The sequence below is a fragment of the Podarcis cretensis genome (genome assembly GCF_951804945.1).
Source record: "Podarcis cretensis genome assembly, chromosome: 16".
Lineage (NCBI taxonomy): Eukaryota > Metazoa > Chordata > Lepidosauria > Squamata > Lacertidae > Podarcis > Podarcis cretensis.
The window spans coordinates 7,203,427-7,224,255 of NC_137186.1; the positions used below are offsets into that span (position 1 = coordinate 7,203,427).

Here is a 20,829-nt window from a genome sequence, read left to right on the forward strand (position 1 = left end):
TGGCCATGGTTATAACACTGCAACAGACAGCATTGGACAAGTCACTGTGCTTAAAGTGCATGTGTGTTTCTGCACCCCATGATTCCCCCATGAAAATGGCAGAAAGAACTAGATGGTGGAACACCACCCCATTTATCATTGCATAGCACAATACATGAAAATCAAGGGGAAATCTCAGTGCAAATCTCTTGTGGTTTTACAGGTTTACGAGCTTGCAAATTGATTTTTTTTCTGAAAACAGTTAACACAGAAATGAGGCTAAACTTCCACTATATTCCACTGGATTTCCAGAAGTGATTTTTGTGTCATGTGGCAGATCACATAAAATGTGGACATCAGGTGAGGAAACAATGGAGAAACAAAATCAATGGTATCTGAATGTATCTTGTGTGAACACTGAGTGTAGATTGGCCAGCTGTCCAGTGAGTGGTGACTTGTGTCCGTTTACCGGTGTGGAAATGGGAAAAAAACTGAATTAAAGATTAGAAAAAATGAGAAACTGAGAGAAACCAAAATGGACAGATTTTTCCATCTCTGTAGGTAATGGAAGTAAAACATATACAAAAATTGTTCAGATCACAAACAGTCTGATTTTGAGAATGTAAGAAGATCTCTGCTGTATTAGACCAAAGGTCAATCTAGGCCAGCAACCTTTTCTGCACAAGGAACATCTAGATGCCTCCAAGAAATCTGCAAACACAGTAGCCATCTACTACTGTTGAATCCTAGCAAACAGTATTCAGAGACATGCTGTTTCTGATCTTGGAGGTATTCCATAATGATTTCTGGAAATTGATAGTCATATTAAAGGTAAAGGGACCCCTGACAGTTAAGTCCAGTCATGAATGATTCTGGGGTTGCGGCACTCATCTTGCTTTACAAGCCGAGGGAGCCGGCGTTTGTCTGCAGACAGTTTTTCTGGATCATGTGGCCAGCATGACTAAGCCGCTTCTGGCACAACGGAACACTGACACCAGAGCAGTGCACAGAAATGCTGTTTACCTTCCCGCCAGAGTGGTACCTATTTATCTACTTGCACTGGCATAATTTCCAACTGCTAGGTTGGCAGGAGCTGGGACCAAGCAACTAGAGCTTACCCCCTAGTGGGGATTTGAACCGCTGACCTTTTGATCAGCAAGCCCAAGGCTCAGTGGATTAGACCACAGCTCCACCAGCATCCCATGATAGTCATATTATCCTCTATAAACTTGTCTAGCCCCCTTTCAAAGTTGTCTAAGTTGGTGACCATCACTACTTCTCATGGAAGCATGTTCCAAAGTTTAACTATGTGTTGGGAAATATTTAGTTTCGTTGAATGACCCCATTAGGTTATGGACAAAATAGGGAGAGTGAATATATATATATATATATATATATATATTCATTCCAAGGCAGGATCCCAAACCCTGGGACCTTCCCTGATAATTAGGGACAACTGGAGCAAGCAAGCAAGGCATGTGATTCCACGTTTGGAACAGTGTGCAAAGTGTTTACACAGATGTTCATAGGTTGGACTTCTTTCCACTTAAGGTATTAAGACCAAGAGTTCATAACCTCCATTTGGCAACCTTGTTGGGTGGAGTCCATAGTGTGCTGAGTCGCAGGAAAGAAAATAGTAAACACAATCAATAAGGTGATTATTCCTATCGGCTTGATAATCAACCACTGGAGAGTATGGGGAGTGAGTGATTACTTAAGAGCAATTTCCATGGAGGTGTCAATGGATTAATTCACACCCAAAAGTGTGTCATACTCACCTAGTGGTGGATGAAACTGTATAAAAAGGTCGGCACCCAAGGACTGCCTTCATCGACTCTCTTGACTCTTTCCATCCTCCAATAACAAGCACAGGTAAGTCAAAGCGGGTGTCTTTCAGAGCTGATATTGCAATTGAAATGAATTTGGAGAGGAATTAAGCTCTTCATGCTGATTCTCTCAGCTTGATTATGCCCACAAACAACTCCTCCATTTAATGTTGCTTGAATCTGAATTTTCATCCTAGGAACATGAGAAACTGCCTTTGTGCTGTTCAGACCATTGAGCCATCTTGGCTCAGTGTGAGCTTTATACCGAGTGGCAACAGGGGTTGCGGCTGAAGAACATTCCCAACCCTACCTGGAGATGCTGGAGGGCAAATCTGGGAACTTCTGCATGCAAAGCAGATGATGGTTGTGCAATGCCCCCATGGTTGGAAGCACTAATGCTTCTGTTTGCTGCTTTCTGGAAACTGCAGGGGGGGGAGTGTGCTTTTGTGCTCTGTTCTTGCTTTGTGGGCTTCTCTTTGGGACATCTGCTTGGCAACTGTGTGAGCAGGATGTTGGACTAGGTGGACTATTGGCCTAATCTAGAAGCCAGGCTGTTCTGATGTTCTTATGGGTAAGGATTAGGGAGGATTCTTGCATTCATGCTCTCCCTGTGGGCTTCCTGGAGAAATCTGATTGGCCACTGTGAGGGAAAGGATGCTATACTAGATGGGCCATTGGCCTGTTCCAACAAGCTCTTCTTATGGTCTTATGCCCTTATGTTCTGCCTGTGCTAAACATTATGAATCAAGGAAACAGGTGCAAGTATTTCTAGAGGGTGGAGAAACTTAAAAAGTTGGCAAATATGCCAATGTTAAGTTAGAACTTACCGTATCAACAAGATTATGGCTTCTTTTGAAAATGTTCTTTTCAAGCTTGAATTCCACACATATGGGCCTCCCCATTCCTGTGGAGCCGTAGAAGAGGTTAGAACTCTGAGGCCGTGGAGTCTGCAGAGTGGAATTCGCCACCAGGGTTGTCTTCAGGTTTTGGTGGGCCTTGGAGCAAAATAACCCACCTAAAGCACCTTGTCTTGTCTCAGTATCTTCTCACTTCCAGTAAGTGCAGTGACCACTTGCTGGAAGCCTCCATAGGAGAGGTGGCTTTCTACCAAGCCAAGTTATTGGTCCATCAAGCTCAGCATTTTCTCCATGGACTGGCAAGAAATCTCTGGGATTTCAGACAGGAGTTTGTCCCAACCCTACTTACAGATGCTGGGGGTTGAATCTTCAGCCTTCTGCATGCTATTCAGGAGCTTTACCACTGGCTCTTCCCATCAACATTACCAGTTAGAGAAGCATTTAGAAGAAAGTTCTCTCCACAGATGGAGGCCCTCTGCAGGTGCCTATGCCCCTCCTTGAGACCAGTCCTGCCTCCCAGCCTTACTGTTGCAATTCTTTTGTAGCATAACAGAGAAGCACGGCTATAAGCAAGTCATAAAAAGGATGCAGCAGGGGAAAGAATGAATGATTCAGAACTCCAAAATATCTTCTAAGCTGGCAAGTAAACTAGGGAGGAAAGGATTCCCTTGTCCCTTTGGTGTAACATGGATTCTTTCCACATTGCAATAGACTTCTCTCAAGTTCTGATTTAATATGGAGAATTTCTAGAGATGATGATGATGATGATGATGATGATTTCTACCCAGCCCATCCAGTTGGGTGTCCGCAGCCGCTCTGGGTGGCTTCCAACAGAAGGTTAAAAATACATTAAAACATCAGTTATTAAAAACTTCCCTAAACAGGGGTGCCTTCAGATGTCTTCTAAATGGCAGATAGTTGTTTATTTCTTTGACATCTGATGGGAGGGCATTCCACAGGGGTGGGCACCACTACCGAGAAGGCCCTCTGCCTGGTTCCCCGTAACTTCACTTCTCACAATGAGGTAACCGCCAGAAGGCCCTCGGAGCTGGACCTCAGTATCCGGGCAGAACGATAGGGGTGGAGACACTCCTTTGGGTATACTGGCCGAGGCCATTTAGGGTTTTAAAGGTCAGCACCAACACTTTGAATTGCACTCAGAAATGTACTGGGAACCAATGTAGGTCTTTCAAGACTGGTGTTATGTGGTCTCGGCGGCCACTCCCAGTCACCAGTCTAGCTGCTGCATTCTGGATTAGTTGTAGTTTCCGGGTCACCTTCAAAGGTAGCCCCACATAGAGCGCATTGCAGTAATGCAAGTACTTACTTGCGCGTTGCAAGTAATCCAGTATTGGAATGCCTAATTTGCTGCAGATGGTACTTCCTTTGCATTATCCCTCTCCACATCCTGAAATTGTATATGTGTGTTGCTAAATTATTGCAAACAAATAAAAGAACAAAATACAGTCTAACTGCAGGCTTGATTACCGTACATCAAGATTCCTTTTGTACATTGTTTTCAGCAATGAGCAAAATTTGCTGCTGCACCTTGAGAAAACGATGTACACAAAAGCACTTGATCCAACCCCATTAAACTGACCCTATTTCTGTGTGGGGTTTGGTGCATACCCACCCTTAAAGGAAGGGTGGGAAACCTGAGTGAACCAAATGATGTGTAAAAATTGCACACACAACAATACAATATATAATTTGAGATCAATAGAAGAGCAGTGATTAATTCTCATTTCGCTGGAACTTCTTGCAAAACAAGGTGAGTTTATCGGGGACTCAGAAATCCAGAGAAAAAAATCAGAGAACGGATTGTTTCTCAGAGTTGCATGTGGAAGGACCTGGGTTTAGTCCCCAACATCTCCAGCTTGGGCTAGGATAACCATTGTCAGAAACTCTGGAGAGCTGCTGCCAATCAGTGTAGACAACATTGTGCTCGATGGACAGTGGTCAGACTTGATGTAAGGCAGTTTCTTATGTTAAAAAGAACATAGCTCAGTGGCATTACAATGTCCTCCTGGAATGAATCTCAGTAGTAGTGAATATGTTTCACATGCAGAAGTCTCAGGATCTTCAGGAAGAGCTGGGAAGGCTATTGTTATGGAAATACTGGAGAGCCATTGCCAATCAGTGTAGCTCAGCCTTCATCAAAGTGGTGTTCCAGATATTTTAGACTCCAAATCCCATCAACTCAGTTGGCCACAGTCATTTCAGCTGGGGCAAATGTGAGTTGAAATCCATAACATCTGGAAAGGATTAGGTTGCAGATGATTGCTTTGGACCAATGGTCCCATTTAGTATAAAGCAGCATCTTATGACCCTTCCTAAATTTTGGGTATGGAATGTTGTGGGGGCATCCCTAATGTCAAGACATTGCGTGCACCAATACTGAATGTGTTTTGACCCAAATGAATGTGTGTGTGTGTATTCAGTTCCATATACGTGATTGAAAGTGGAATGAGTTGGCTTGTTAACCCTAGCTCATAACATACTGAGAGACTACCTTAGCAGAACACGCACAATGAAAACCTTGAGTTCTGAAAGCTTTCTAAGTATGTTTCTAGCAAAAGTGATTGACCCATGTTGACTTGTTTGCTATTTAGATGCAACACGTGCTCCTTGTTTTTAATATTATGTGGAGGAGCTTGCCATTACCCAAAATGGTACAATCACTTCTGTGAGAAACAGTTTTGACTATACAAAATACAGATGCAGATGAAGCTTTCTGGAACGAGATATGAGCTTTGCATGCTTAGAATCCTCACCTCAAAGAAAATAAGGGTATTGTAAGGTTCCATAATTCTTAATTGAAATCTGAGCCAGAGAATAACCCAACCAGCTGCTCCAATCTCAATCCACTTCCATTTAAACAAAACCTAGCAGCTAATGCAATGGTAGTCCTCTAACCACACAAAGAGAGGGTTCTGCAGTTCTCATCCTCTTTCATTGGTAGCAGGACAGGAATATAGGCTGTGATGGCCTTTTGTTACAGTTTCCCATTTGGGGACAGCGGGGGAGTAATTCAGTTTATTTTCTGCACCATCTGAACCTGAGCCAGGCAAGAGATCTCCTATCATTAAGTCTTCAAGTCTATTGGGAAGGTAGGGAACCTCTGGGCTTGGGAGCTGCTGGTTTGCAAGATATTTCTTCTTTTTGCATTAAGCACTACATAGCTAAAGGGTCAGATATTAAGAGATTACTCTAATGGTTTTAATTAAAACTCATTGTCAATTTAGTTGGTTTCAGATTTGCATCATGCTTACCTAAGGGCAAGTTGCAACATCTTGCAGTGCTGCTTAAGATGATCGCCCCATCCTGAAGACTGATGGCCAATTAAATTAGGGCTGTTCACTTAGAAGGGAAACTCATTGTTTTCAGCAAGGCTTGCTTTTGAGTAATGACGCTTTGTTCGGGCTTTGAGCAGCCAACTCCCTTGATTTTCCTTCCAAAGTGTTCCATCCCTGCTTCCCACACAAATTTCCCTGTGATCATAACTACCACCTGAAAAGGTCTTCTTCATCAATCCTTTTCCAAAACGAATGACTAAATAATGAAACCTGGACAAATCTGGACAAATCCACTCCCATGGCACTAATTCGGAAGATATTTCATCTGATCCCAGTTCAAGAACCACTAAATGCAGTGCTTTTGTCTGTCAGATCCCTATAGACATAAGAAAAGCCTGCTGGATCAGGCCAATGGCCCATCTAGTCCATAACCCTGTCCACACAGTGGACAACCAGACACCTGTGGGACCCACAAGTGGGTTTCGAGCACACCATCACTCTCCCCCTCCTGTGGTTTTCAGCAACTGATATTCAGAGGCATTACTGCCTCTGACCATGAAGGCAGAGCAAACACATCATAGTTAGTAGCCATTGGTAACATTATCCTCTATTATTTCTTCTTAAAGCCTTCCAAGTTGGTGGCCATCATGGCCTCCCGCAGGAGCAAGCTCCATAGTTTTAATTATTTCCTGTGTGAAGAAGCATTTTCGACTAATGCTTAGCTTCATTGGACAGTCATGAGTTTTACTGTTATGAGAAAGGGACGGAAAGCTCTGTCTATCCACTTTCTCCGTGCCATGTATAATTTTATAAATTTCTATCATGGTCACCTCTTAGTCACCTTTTCTCTGATCTAAGGTAAAAGGTAAAGGTAAAGGTACCCCTGCCCGTACGGGCCAGTCTTGACAGACTCTGGGGTTGTGCGCCCATCTCACTTAAGAGGCCAGGGGCCAGCGCTGTCCGGAGACACTTCCGGGTCACGTGGCCAGCGTGACATCGCTGCTCTGGCCAGAGCCAGAGCCAGAGCCACACACGGAAACGCCGTTTACCTTCCCGCTGGTAAGCGGTCCCTATTTATCTACTTGCACCCGGAGGTGCTTTCGAACTGCTAGGTTGGCAGGCGCTGGGACCGAGCAGCGGGAGCGCACCCCGCCGCAGGGATTCGAACCGCCGACCTTTCGATTGGCAAGTCCTAGGCGCTGAGGCTTTAACCCACAGTGCCACCTGCGTCCCTTCTCTGATCTAAGAAGACTCAAATGCTACAACCTGTCCTCAAAGGACAAACCTGTCCTTCATCCCCTGGGTCATTTTGGTTGCACTTTCAAGAAGCTTTTCCAGCTCTACAAATATCCCTTTTGATATGTACACTATCCTTCCTGAGCTGAGGTAGCCAGAACTGGAAATAGTATTCCAAATGTGGCCACAGCATAGATTTGTATAACCTTCTGGATTATCAGGCCAAAGGTCCACCAGACCCAATGTCCTGTTTCCCACAGTCGGCCAATCAGAAGCCCCCAAGAAGGGCATGAGCATTATAGTCTTCACAGGCTGCTGTCTGCCAATGATAGTTTGCACTGTTAGATACTGCCATGAGGCATTAAGGTCTAAAGTGATGTTCATCAGTCCACTGATGTTGTTGGGCAACTCCCATCATTCTTGACCACTAAACTAGTTGGAGATGATGTGAGCTGTGGCCCAAGAACCTCTGGGGACTGAAGGTTAAAGAACCCTGTTCCAAAGTGACTTCATGACCAACATCTTAGACTGCTCCTAATTTCCTTAATATGCGACCTGAATAAACTATGCCAGCTGGGCAATTGGCAGGTAATTGCTTCTACAATAGAATGTATTCTAGTTGCTGGGTATCATAAATGGTCAGAGTGCTGTTGCAGTGGTTGTGGGCCACTTTGAGAACAGGAGGTTGGCTTAAATGGGTCATTGGCCTGATTCAGCAGTCAGGTTCTTCTTATGTTTTTTATGGGTAACATAAAATTCATGCCCTGCTTGTGGGCATCCCGGAAGAATTTAATTGGCCACTGTGAGAACAGGATGTTGTACTAGATAGACCAGAGTCTTTAGGGCTCTTCTGATGTTCTTACAAATGTCACCTTCCAGCAGCCCGTGCAGCCAGTATGGCCAATGGTCAGTGCTGGTGGGAGTTGCAATCTAGAACCATTGAATTAATTAAGGAGAAGGATATCAATGGCTTCTAGCCACAATGACTGTGTTCACTCTCCACTGCCAGAGGCACAATGTCACTGAATACCAGTTTCTGGGAACAGCAAGTGGGGAGAGTGGCTACTTGTGGGCTTTCTGTAGGCATCCAGTTGGCCAATGTGAAAAGAAGACTCGATGGGCCATTGGATAGATCCAGATGTGGGGTTCATGGACACCTGTGTGAGCTGCAGCAGAGGGCATGACTTTATTTGCCTCTTTCTTAATCTGTAGAGATTTGGAACGTGTTTGTTGAATTAAATGTTGCATACCACATTGATCTCTCGTTGTGCTCTTTCAGAAACAGCTCTCACCCTGCAAAGATGTCTGTCGGAGGCGGTGGGAACATGTGCTATGCCAGCTGTCCTGCATCCACAGTGACAATACAGCCACCACCCTTTGTCCTAAATATCCCAGGACCAGCACTCTACTGCCCTGACCAAAACTTTGGCATTGAGCAATACAACCCATGCGCAGGCTATGGTGGTGGATATGGAGGCAGCGGAGGAATGGGGGGCCGTGCTATTGGTAGCGGAAGCGGCATGGGCATAGGTGGTGGTATGGGTGGAGGAGGAGGTTATGGAGGCCTTGGTGGTGCAGGTGGTTATGGGGGTGGAAGTATGGGAGGCCGTGGGCTTGGTGGTTTAGGTTCAGGTGGCAGTCTGGGCGGTGGAGGAGGTTATGGGGGCATTGGTGGTGGTTATGGGGGTGGAAGTATGGGGGGCCGTGGTGGGGGCGGTTTAGGTGGGGGTAGCTTGGGTGGTTTAGGTGGGGGTAGCATGGGTGGTAGTGGTGGCATTGGTGGATCTGGTGGACGTCGAGGCAGCATAGGTGGTGGCAGCGGGGGTGGACGTAGAGGCAGCATAGGTGGTGGCAGCGGGGGCGGACGTAGAGGCAGCATAGGTGGTGGCAGTGTGAGCGGACGTAGAGGCAGCATAGGTGGTGGCAGTGTGGGTGGACGTAGAGGCAGCATAGGTGGTGGCAGCATGGGTGGCGGTCTTGGTGGAGGTAGTGTTGGTGGTGGCACTGGTGGAATTGGAGGCAGTCTGGGTGGTGGAGGAGGAGGACGCCGAATCAGCGGGGGACGCCGATACAGTGGCAGTGGTGGCTACAGCAGTGGTGGATATGGTGGAAGTGGTGGCTACAGCAGTGGCGGATATGGTGGAAGTGGCGGATACAGCAGTGGCGGATATGGTGGAAGTGGTGGATACGGAAGTGGCGGATATGGTGGCAGTGGCGGATACGGCAGTGGGGGATATGGTGGAAGTTGCGGATATGGCATGGGCGGATATGGCAGTGGTGGATACGGCAGCTATGGTGGTGGATACGGCAGTGGTGGATATGGTGGCAGAAGTTATGGCACCAGAAGAATTATATACTCTGGAGGCCGCAGAAGCGGATATGGTGGAGGCGGCTACAGCAGCAGGTCTTATGGCGGCTCCTATGGTGGAAGCTTGGCGCTGCTGCCTAGTACCGCATGCTACACCTGCTACTGAACGCAGAGGAAACAACCCAGATCTCACGGGACAACCACAGAAACACAAGATGATGAACCCAAAGCTTGAAATTGCAGGAGTGGACTTGGGGAAACCCTTCTCATTCTGTCGCCTGCTGATGCAAGCTCCTTGAAATGAATGATCAGCGAATCCACACTTGAACTCTGTGTGCATTTTTGTTTCCACAATTGCACACAAGAAGAAATAACTCGCAGTAATATCCTTTCTAGGCTATGTTGCTTTCTACAAACTTCACGACTACGACTTGAAACGCGTGGGGGAGAGCATATAAACCCACCCCTTTTCTCCGCTCTGATGATGAACAACCCACAACCGTGCACTTGCATGTCCTGTTTGAAGAGATTCTTAAATGCCTTGAACTGTGCCCACTGAAGCATTGTGAAACCTTTGTTTCCACAACCAATGAAGCAAAAGTGCAGATTGAAAAATCAATTGCATTCTAATTTATCACCCTTTTCCCTGCCGAAAAAAATGCTGCTGTTTCTTCATTCCCTTTGTCATTAAAGCTTTTTTTTTGCATCACAAAGTTTTCCCTCCTGTCTAGTTTGTATTCCCCTCATACTTCAAAATAGGCAGGTTGGGCTGACACACGAACAAGGAACTAAATGATTCAAGGGCACCCAAATGAGGGTTCCACTTGAGAGTGATTTTGCACCCACTTCAATTCAAGCTGGTCTGTAAAAAACAATTCCAGCCATTACCACATGGGGGCCTATTCACAAGGTACATATACTGAAACCTTCCAGGTAAACTGAGTCACTGGATCTTTTTGCATTTTATTCCCCTTTAGAGGAGGAAGTTAGTGGGTTAAAGATCATTAGCTGAACAAAAAAATCTTGATTTAAAATGAATTGCATGAGTTTATTTCAGAGAACCACAGAGTTCCACCCAAATCCCCTCCAAACACCCATAGCAAACTGAGCAAACAGCAGTTAGTTAGGGCACACTGGATGCAAGAGTAGAAGGTATCCAACCTCCTTCCTAATGAAGGAAATCCAGACCTTCAAAGATGGCAGTGCAGCTTCTGCTTGGAGACCTAGAGTGAAGAAGAACCCATCCACCGTCAGAAGGTGGTGGATCACATACCTGTTGTAGACCAGAATGAGCTGGATGGACCAGCCGACTTTGCCTCCAGAACGTTCTTGAGATGTTTGTTCCATTCTCTTTTAAGGAAAAGGGGACTAAGTTAAAAAGTTGCAGGAATTTATTTATTTTTGCATGCAGAGGGTCCCAAGGTTCCAAGATGGAGCAGCAAAATTACACAAAATTACAAGTGCATTTTCGATTGTACAATTGACACAGATGTACAGTGGTACCTCAGAAGTTGAACGGAATCCATTCTGGAAGTCTGTTCAACTTCCAAAACGTTCGGAAACTGAGGCGCAGCTTCCAATTGGAAGTTCCTGCAGCCAATCGGAAGCCACAGAAGCCCCATCGGACGTTCGGGTTCCAAAGGACATTTGCAAACCAGAACACTCAGTTTGGTGTTCGGGAGCCAAAATGTTCGACTTGCAAGGCATTCAGGATCCAAAGTACAACTGTGTAGTAACTCTACATCATAGTTCTTCTAGGGCATTGCCACCTAGGGGGAGGACTATGACTCAGTGCTAGGACATCTTATTTGCATACAGAAGTTACTGGATGGCATTTCCAGGTAGGTCTGGGGAAGTCCCCACCCTGTAATCCCTGAGAGCTACTGACAGTCACTGACAACTGAACTGGTCAGACCCATGTTCTGATTTCATATAAGACAGTTTCCTATATACCTGCATAAAGGGACCCCTGACCGTTAGGTCCAATTGCGGACGACTCTGGGGTTACAGCGCTCAGCAAACTTTATTGGCTGAGGGAGCCGACGTACAGCTTCTGAGTCATGTGACCAGCAGGACTAAGCCTCTTCTGGCGAACCAGAGCAGCGCACGGAAACGCCGTTTACCTTCCCGCCGGAGTGGTACCTATTTATCTACTTGCACTTTGACGTGCTTTCGAACTGCTAGGTTGGCAGGAGTAGGGACCGAGCAACGGGAGCTCACCCCGTCGCAGGGATTCGAACCACCAACCTTCCGATCACCAAGCCCTAGGCTCAGTGCTTTAGACCACGGCTCCTCCCGCGTCCCTTATATACCTGCATAGGGACTGTTTATAGTTCTCCACCTGTATTTCAGATTGGAGAAGACTGATAGGGCAGTAAACAATCACAAGTGCTTAAAAAAAAGTTTTTGCCTGGTGCCTAAAGATATACAGTGGTACTTCTGGTTACAGACGCTTCAGGTTACAAACTCCACTAACCCAGAAGTAGTACTTCAGGTTAAGAACTTTGCTTCAGGATGAGAACAGAAATCGTGCGGTGGCAGCGGGAGGCCCCATTAGCTGAAGTGGTACCTCAGGTTAAGAACAGTTTCAGGTTAAGAACAGACCTCCAGAACAAATTAAGTTCTTAACCCGAGGTTCTACTGTATAATGATGGCACTAGGCGAGTCTCCCTGGAGAGAGCATTCTGAAAATGTGGATGTATCTATGTATTCTCATCTATTTGTTTAATGAATCTATATGCTGCTGTTCACAAGTTTAGTATCCTCCCACGCCAGCTCACAACACGTGAGGCAAAACGGAAAGTGACACCTGCCACTGTTGCTGCCACCACCTCCACTGGAGGTGACTGGAGGTGACCAAGGGAGGTTTTGGAGCACTGAAGGTGGCGGGAGAGAAGGAAGGCAAGTGGGTGTGACTTGGAGAACCCAGAAGCCAACTAGAGGGCCTTGGAGGGCCACATTCAGCTCCTGAGCTCGAGGCTCCCCATTCCAGCCCTAGAGATTTTCAAACAAAAATGGATCCAGGGAAGCAGGGTTTGAGGTGTTCTTCTTCTGACACAAAGCATGTCTATTCATGTCTGGGTCTGGAGAGCACTGCTGTGCTCGGTTTCTGCTTGCAGGCTTTCTAGAAGAAGCATGTGGTTGGCCACTCTGAGAACAGAAGGCTGGACTAGACAGGCCTTTGGCCTGATCCTGCAGGTCCAGAGGCAATCTGTCTAGGTTCCTAGACACTTTGGGGCATTTGGTCATGGAGAACAGGAAGTTGATTTAAGCGGGCCTTTGGCTTGACCCAACAGACAGATCTCAACTTATTTCCATACTCTCAACAGCCATGCATTCTGCTGCTGCATCTACATGCTGCAGCCACATGGTGGCAACCTTAAGAAGCAATATTAACCACTTTCAACATGCTCTGGGTTGCTGATGATGACCTTTGTCTTAGCTATGAGGAGCTTGGGATCACTTCGACAAATATTAATCTCCACTGGTGACTCAGTTCACGGTCCTCCCTTGCCCCAGCCCTAGAAGCAGGCACACCTCACAAGGACAAATAAGGCACTCAAGAGATGCACTATGATTGATATGCCGTATTTTTCGCTCTATAAGACGCACCAGACCACAAGATGCACGTAGTTTCTGGAGGAGGAAAACAAAACAAAAAAATATTCTGAATCTCAGAAGCCAGAACAGCAAGAGGGATCACTACGCAGTGAAAGCAGCAATCCCTCTTGCTGTTCTGGCTTCTGGGATAGCTGCGCAGCCTGCATTCGCTCCATAAGATGTAAACACATTTCCCCTTGCTTTTTAGGAGGGAAAAAGTGAGTCTTATAGAGCAAAAAATACGGTATTTTGAAACAAATGGACAAAAATGTTTTGAAACTGAAAGCCAGCTTTTTACACATCGTTCCATTTATGTGCGGAAAACAAACAGGACAGACTATGCGTCTGTTGTGGGGTGTCATTGACTAACGGCAGGCAAGCAAAAGGATGGGTGTTCGCTGAGGGACAGGACCAACTGATCTAGCAGGCTTCACTTAGGTCTGCTCCTCAAGCATATGGAGTTCCTCCTCCTTCTGTCGTGTGCAGTTCCTCATTGGATGTCCCACCAACCCTCCCCTTTTAGCCTAATGTTATATTTCATGAATGAGCTTGTTGTGGACAGAGTTGGTCATTGTATTCTGAGCCAGGCAGGAATTTTCCCGTAGACTAATTGGCCCTGTCTGAGGGTTTTGAATACCTCATAGCAATTGTCACAACTTGGCCAGTTTAGGCATTAGGTTGGCCTTAGTCTTGGTGGAGGGGAGGTTGTAAGCCTCTGCCGGCCCCTCCAAGGACAGGTATATCCTTTTAAAGGGACCTGGGAGGAATCCCTGGTTGTCCAGACAACCAGGTGGGGGTTATGGCCATAGCAAGGCAGCGATCAAGCCTATTTGAAGTAGGACAAATGTCCTCCACAACTCTAGTCTAAACCCTACTTCCAGCAGGTGGGCTGGTTGTTAATGGTTGTTATACCCAATGCCTATGCCAAACCTCTCACATCTGTAATCAATAAAAGTTGTGGCCTTATTTGACCCCAAATGCAATGTGTCTTGCCAGGTTATTATGCTCAAAGACGGGGTCATCAGACACTGACTTTACCTGTTTCAAGAGAAACAGGTAAATGCAGTAATGCTTCTGAATACCAGCTGTTGAAAACCACAGGAGGGGAGAATGTTCTTGTGCTCAGATCCTGGACTAGTTGGGCCATTGTCCTGAACGAGCAGCCTCTTCTTGTATTCTTATTCCACCTAGCAAATGTGCAGGTGGGTGAAAGTTCTGCTTTTGGAAGCTGGCAAAAGCCCCCAAATAGGGTCTTCTGGGGGCAGGAAGAGCGGCAGGCTGAACTTCCCTAGTATCTACTCTTGGGCAAAAGCTTCCTGCATTGCAGAAGTTTGGACTAGATGATCCTTGTGGTCCCTTTCAGCACTAAGTTTCTATGATTCTATAACAGTCATACCTTGGTTCCCGAACAGCTTAGTTGTCAAACAAATCTGCTCCCGAACACCACAAACCCCGAAGTTTGGTTTGCAAACGTTTTTCAGAAGCCGAATGTCCAACACAGCTTCCGACTGAGCGCAGGAAGCTCCTGCAGCCAATCGGAAGCCGCGCCTTGGTTTCTGAATGGTTTTAGGAGTTGAACGGACTCCCAGAACGGATTAAGTTTGAGAACAAAGGTACTGCTGTATTCTTAACCATCCTGCACAGTGCCACCTTGTGCTCAAACAACTTACATCACACCCACTCTTTCCAAAAACGGAAGGATGACAGCGCAACAGAGGCCATATTCACACCATGCATTTAAAGTATTAAATAATCAACAACCCCAAAACACAACTCACAGCCATGACTTCCCCCAAATAATTCTGGGAGCTGTAGGGCGTGAAAGTTGTTAGGAAACCCCCACTATTCCCCTCAAAGAGGACTATGATTCCCAGAGTTCTCTGTGAAAAGGGATTGATTGGTAAACTAATTTGGGAGTGATGTCTGTTACAAATATATGGGAGATTTATCTACCTACTTATTTTAAAATCCTGTTCAAAAGGCTAATGCAGTCATGAGCTCCTTGTGAGCTCCCTAAAGGTAGCTGATTGGACACAGTGAAAAACCAGGATGCTGGGCTGGGTGAGTTTTTGGTCTCATAAGGAAAGCAGAGGTGATATTATGCTGCCCTGGACTCCTTTGGAAGGAAGGTTGAGATATAAAATGAATGAACAGAATTATCTTAGGTAACAGGGTTGGAAAAAGCAGGTCTGCTGCAGTGTGATTCATGAAGCTTTACCAGAGAGAATAGCTGTTTATAGACTAGAGAAGATCAGGTTTCTCTCTCCTATGGTTAAGACAAATTTGTACTCCGGATTTTGGGAGTACAACGTCAGCAATATGCTGATGACACACAACGCTACTTCTCCTTTACATCCGCAGGTGTGGCTGTGGACGTGCTGGACCGATGTCTTGCCTCGGTAATGTACTGGATGAAATGAATGGACCTAAGTGAGACACAGCAATTGGTTTCAATGGGTGTGCTCTGAGGATGACTAACAATAGATTACAACCAAATTGGAATGGCTAACTTAAGTCCATTGGTTTCAATTGTTCTACTCTGTGTAGGACGGAGTGGGATACAACTCACTGGATCCCGACTTAGTCATGCTTAGAAGAGACCCATTGCAATCAATCAGACTGAAATTATTAATGATTTCTTTAATTTTCAGGGGGTCTGCTCTAGGAATGACTAAGTCCTGATTCAGGCATGTATGTAATAATTGGGAGTTACACCCTTGTTGTTGTTAGATTTTTAGAAAAAGGAAAACCTTATTAATTAAAACACAGATACATTGTGTGCTGCAGCATAGCATAGGTTTTAATGTGTGTAACAAGTCAAGAGATAACATTTGGAACATTAGTAGTCAGTTTCAAGTACAGTAGATATGTGGATACTTTGCCTTCCATGAATGACTTTTAGAATTGACCCATTGAACAATTAGGGGAAGGGGGAAAGGCTCTCAAGGGCAGAATCAATTCCCCATCCAGTGTCCAGTGTCTCAACGTTGACTTTATTTTGGTTTTATAGAGTGACTCTTCCTTTTCGATGAGGTCTTCTCTTCCATCCTTGCCATTTCATTCAGTGAAGAACTATGTGATCATGTGACACAGATGAAGTCAGGTGTTCCAGCTTCCATCACATGTTGGGTTGGATTCATGGGATGTATATCAGCATTGCCTCCCATTACTTGACAGCTCTTGGTGAGACATGTTGACCATTCCCATAGAAAAGGATCATGTTTGACGCTGAGCAAAACAAATGCTCCATCTTTCTGAAGGCCGATTCACACATGCAAGTTTTCCCCTGTTCCCAGAATTCAAACATGCATGAGTAAACGTTCCATTTTGTGCAAATAATATCCCAGGCTCATTATATAGTAGAAATGCTATTCAGATTGGAAAGCCCTTTAACTATAGATGTATGCAATTAAAACGAAGCTTAGAGCGAGAAGGGGGAAATTTTGATGCAGGCCTCATTCGCAGAGGTGCTGAGTTCTTGTGGTCCATGATTGGGGCTACGAGTGCTCAGCACTCCTGGGATACAGGAATTCGTAGAAGCTTAGGCAAGGCGATCTCACGCCGTTGGTGGGGGTTCCTTGTTTTCCTTCATAGCAATGGTATTCCGTCTGAGTTTAATAATCGCTGCAGTAGCTGTATCTTCTTTCTAGGTATGATGGCCTGGAATAAAAATTCATCAGGCTTGAATTGCTTGCAAAGGCCGGGGCAGGGAACTCTGCAAAGCTGAGGCTTTTGTGTCCTCTACTGGCCTGACCAGAGCGAGCACAGGGGTTGCATTGTGTGATGCAAAAGGGCTGGTCAGGGCAGTAGAGGGCCGGTCCTGGGATGGTTAAGCAAAATGCTGGTGGCTGTATTGTGACAGTTGAGGGAGGGCAGCTAGCATAGCACCGAGGGTTAAATGACCCTTGACCTTGACCCTTCATGGTTGGATGATGATGAATCTGAAACAACACAACAGGGAGAGAGATCATGAACAAACGCTTTATAATCAACTGAGTCAGCACTTACTTTTGGGAACTAGATAAGCAGCTTCCAGGAAGAAGTTTGTTATGGGGTGGGTGGGTTGGTTTATAGCTTTTAACTATACAGTAGTACCTCGGGTTACATACACTTCAGGTTACATACACTTCAGGTTACAGACTCCGCTAACCCAGAAATAGTACCTCGGGTTAAGAACTTTGCTTCAGGATGAGAACAGAAATCATGCTCCGGTGGTGTGGTGGCAGCGGGAGGCCCCACTAGCTAAAGTGGTGCTTCAGGTTAAGAACAGTTTCAGGTTAAGAACGGACCTCTGGAACAAATTAAGTACTTAACCTGAGGTACCACTGTACAAACATAAAAGGTACCAGTCCAGAGTTTGTGTGTGTTTAATCAAAGGGAAGGACAAGAGCGCAAGACAGAGCAAAGTCACTTCACACAGAGACAATCTCAGGTTCAATTTCAGGTTGGGAAAGGCTTCCTATATTCTATTTAAATCAGCCTTTATTGATCAGTGGTAGAGTATCTGCCTTGCAAACAGAAGCTCCCTTCTCCAATAAAAATAGGGACATCCTATTCAACAACAACAATTTATACGCTGCCTATATGACCGGGTTGGGCTGTTTTTAGAAAGGAACGGCCAATGGTTTTCAATACACCAGTTCCACATCAAAAACAACAACAACAAAAGCATAAGGACATAGCTATATCAGGTCACTGGTCCATCTAGCCCAGCATCCTGTTCTTATAGTGGCCAACCGGATGCAAGCCGGACCCCAAAGCAAGAGCACTTTGTCCAGAAACTGGTATTCAGAAGCATTATTGCCCCTTACAATGCAGAGGAATAGCCATCATGGCTAGCAGCCACATATTCCCCAACCTTGACCTAGAAAGGTCTCTTTCTCTGTGTGTAACCCCATGTGCTTAATCATAGTGCAGGAAGTATCCAAATATGCCAACAATCTGCACAATCCCATTTGTATGTGAAGGGTAGTAGAGTAACGTCTTCTACCGTGACAATCCTATTATTACAGGTAAAGTGAGGGTAATAAGCCATGAAGGAGGAATTGTTCTCCACTGAAACTATGTTGAGCTATTTAGGTATAGTTAAAGCAGTAGATGAGCAGAACCATCTTCAATTCCCTCTCCTGTTTTCTGAAATACATTTAAATTAGTAATTGGGGGGAAAGAGAATTTAACCTGCAATTTGGTAACTGCCTGCAGAGCATTTGGCACAGTAACGGGGAATGTAAATCTGCACTTGAATTTGTAAGCTTTAATAACAACTGTTCTCTAACAAAGGTGTCAAAAGCAGTATATAAGTCAACTAAGGGTTTATAGTAATGTGTCCAGTGCTGGATTTAGGGCAGTTTGGGCAGTCCGCCCCCCAAACAGGGTCTGAGTCAAGGGGACACATAATAATAATAATAATAATAATAATAATAATAATAATAATAATACTGTAATGCCGCCTATATTTATATGGATACCTACTGAGAAGATCCATAAAAAAAGCAACTGTGCTAAAAGGAATTATAAGAAATATTTAGGGAGTGGGTTGCCAAATTTTGTGCTCGCTCAAGGTGCCATATTACTAAAGTCTATTCCTGATGTGCCCTTTCAGCCCTAATGTCTTCATAAAATAAAACAGGTTGGGATAAAAGAATTATAGGTGAGGATGGACTTAAAGCACGGTGGGTTGGTCAAAAGCATGATCTTGTAGTTGTGGAAAACGTTGTTGAGTGTGACTGAACCCAAATTAGGAACAATACCTCTTTTCTGACTTATCTTGTGTAGATAAATAGGTTATAATTGTAAAGGTTTTGGTGGTGGTGGTGAGAGAAAAGATGGTGGATGAACTGCCTCATTCATTGCCCTTCTAAGGTAAAGGTAAAGGTAAAGCTAAAGGATTGTTAAGTCCAGTCAAAGGCGACTATGGGGTTGCGGCGCTCATCTCACTTTCAGGCTGAGGTAGCCAGTGTTTGTCCACAGACAGCTTTCCGGGTCATGTGGCCAGCATGACTAAACTGCTCCTTGCACAATGGAACACCGTAACGGAAACCAGAGCACACGGAAACGCCGTTTACCTTCCCACCGCAGTGGTACCTATTTATCTACTTGCACTGGCGTGCTTTTGAACTGCTAGGTTGGCAGGAGCTGGGACCGAGCAACGGGAGCTCACCCCGTCACAGGGATTCGAACCGCCGACGTTCCAATCGAAAAGCCCAAGAGGCTCAGTGGTTTAGACCACAGCACTCACCCGTGTCCTTCTAGATTGCCCTTCTAGATTCACACCAGCCAGGTGGAAATGATTTTCAGACCATTTCACTCTTGTTACCAATCAAAGGGGAATTAAGTATGCCAGCTACAGGGACATAGGAACTTGTCTTATACTAAGTCAGACCCATTGGTTCATCCAGTTTGGTGTTGTCTACAATGACTGGCTATGCCTCTTCAGAGCTTCAAGCAGGGAACATTCCCAGTCCTACCTGGAGATTAAACCTGTGACCTTCCGCAAGCAAAGCAGGTACTCTCCCACACAGTTAAAGACCTTCCCCACAATAGTTTAGAGCCTTGCATCTTTTGCCCACCACAGTGATACAATTAGCTGACACATCATCCACTCCCAACGTCCACTATTCCCAAACCCCATGCATGCTGAGATTTCCTCTCAGAGCTTACCTGATGTCTCGGAGGATCAGAAATCGCAAGAAGTGGTTTGAAGATCCCTCAAGCTCTGCCTTTTTATACGGTTTCTTGGGTGGCCTCGAGAAGTTGAGACATTTTTGTGTGTGCTGTTACTTCACGTTGGAAAAAGAAATAATTACATCCTTGATGGTGATTACCAAAATGTTGTGAATAATAATCTTGCTGATAGTGTTTATGAGTTTATCCTGGATTCAGCAACCCTATGTTTTAATATGTTACACCCTAAATACCTGGTTTTATTTCAAAACAGCACTGGCCTGTTTCTTGGGGTGTTCTCACCGGATCCGCTGGAAAAGTGGGAGATGGCAACCCCTTGGAAACATAGGAATCAATAGATCTAGGTATTCTCAACCAGAAACCACAGGGAGAATGCCAGCTGTTAAGAGTTGCCAACCATGATGATTTCATGTAGCATTTCAGATGTCCTGATAGTAATTGTCCCTTAGCATTGCCAAGCACCTCATGCTGTGCTTTTGTTATTTCATTCTCTGTTCTTTTGTGGAGTGGCCTTAACTTTGTATTATTTTGACAGCCTGATTTCTGTATACTTTTGACAGCATGTGGGAGCACAAGGATTAACCTTAATTTTTGTCATCCTCTCTAGAACTGTTTTAATACTTTAATCCTGGGATATATACCTTGGGCACTCCCAAAACATCAGGTGTTTGGGATCCATAGTGGCCAAAAAGTATTGAAATGGAAATTCCGTGTTTTTTCTGAGATTGCAATGTATGAGAGGTTTGGCCCAAGGGTGGTAGTGGGAATATTTTGAATTGTATCCCACTAATTCCAACTCAGAGTAGACCTACTGAAATTAAACCACCTATGTTAGTCATGTCTACTGACTTCAATGGCTCTATTCTGTGTAGGACTAGCATGGGACATAAGCCTTCTTCTATGAATGGTGAGACCTCTTTGATATCTTCATGTGTAAGGTTTTCACTGTTTGAACTAGGGGGGTATAATTTTATTTACTTGTTGCATTTATACCCCACCTTTTCCTCCAAAGAGTTTGAGGTGGTATACACAGTTCCTCCTTC

The 20,829-nt window shown here is 45.2% G+C and overlaps 1 protein-coding gene and 1 long non-coding RNA gene across 2 annotated transcripts; one reads left to right on the forward strand and one right to left on the reverse strand.

Annotated features, from left to right (window-relative positions):
• The first annotated feature begins 1,692 nt into the window (after positions 1 to 1,692).
• On the forward strand, positions 1,693 to 10,215 carry LOC307205637 (uncharacterized protein). The gene is made up of 2 exons (XM_079958281.1): positions 1,693 to 1,851; positions 8,474 to 10,215. The coding sequence occupies exon 2, from the start codon at positions 8,496 to 8,498 to the stop codon at positions 9,666 to 9,668; it is 1,173 nt and encodes a 390-aa protein (XP_079814407.1). The 5' UTR covers positions 1,693 to 1,851; positions 8,474 to 8,495; the 3' UTR covers positions 9,669 to 10,215.
• Positions 10,216 to 15,876: 5,661 nt separating this feature from the next.
• On the reverse strand, positions 15,877 to 19,955 carry LOC307205808. Its single transcript, XR_013834065.1, has 2 exons — positions 19,763 to 19,955; positions 15,877 to 17,043 (listed from the first exon to the last, which is right to left on the reverse strand). It is a non-coding gene; the product is annotated as an uncharacterized lncRNA (long non-coding RNA).
• Positions 19,956 to 20,829: the final 874 nt, after the last annotated feature.

Coding starts and splice junctions, on each gene's coding strand:
- LOC307205637 (XM_079958281.1), top strand. CDS start 8,496: ATGTCTGTCGGAGGCGGTGGGAACATGTGCTATGCCAGCTGTCCTGCA.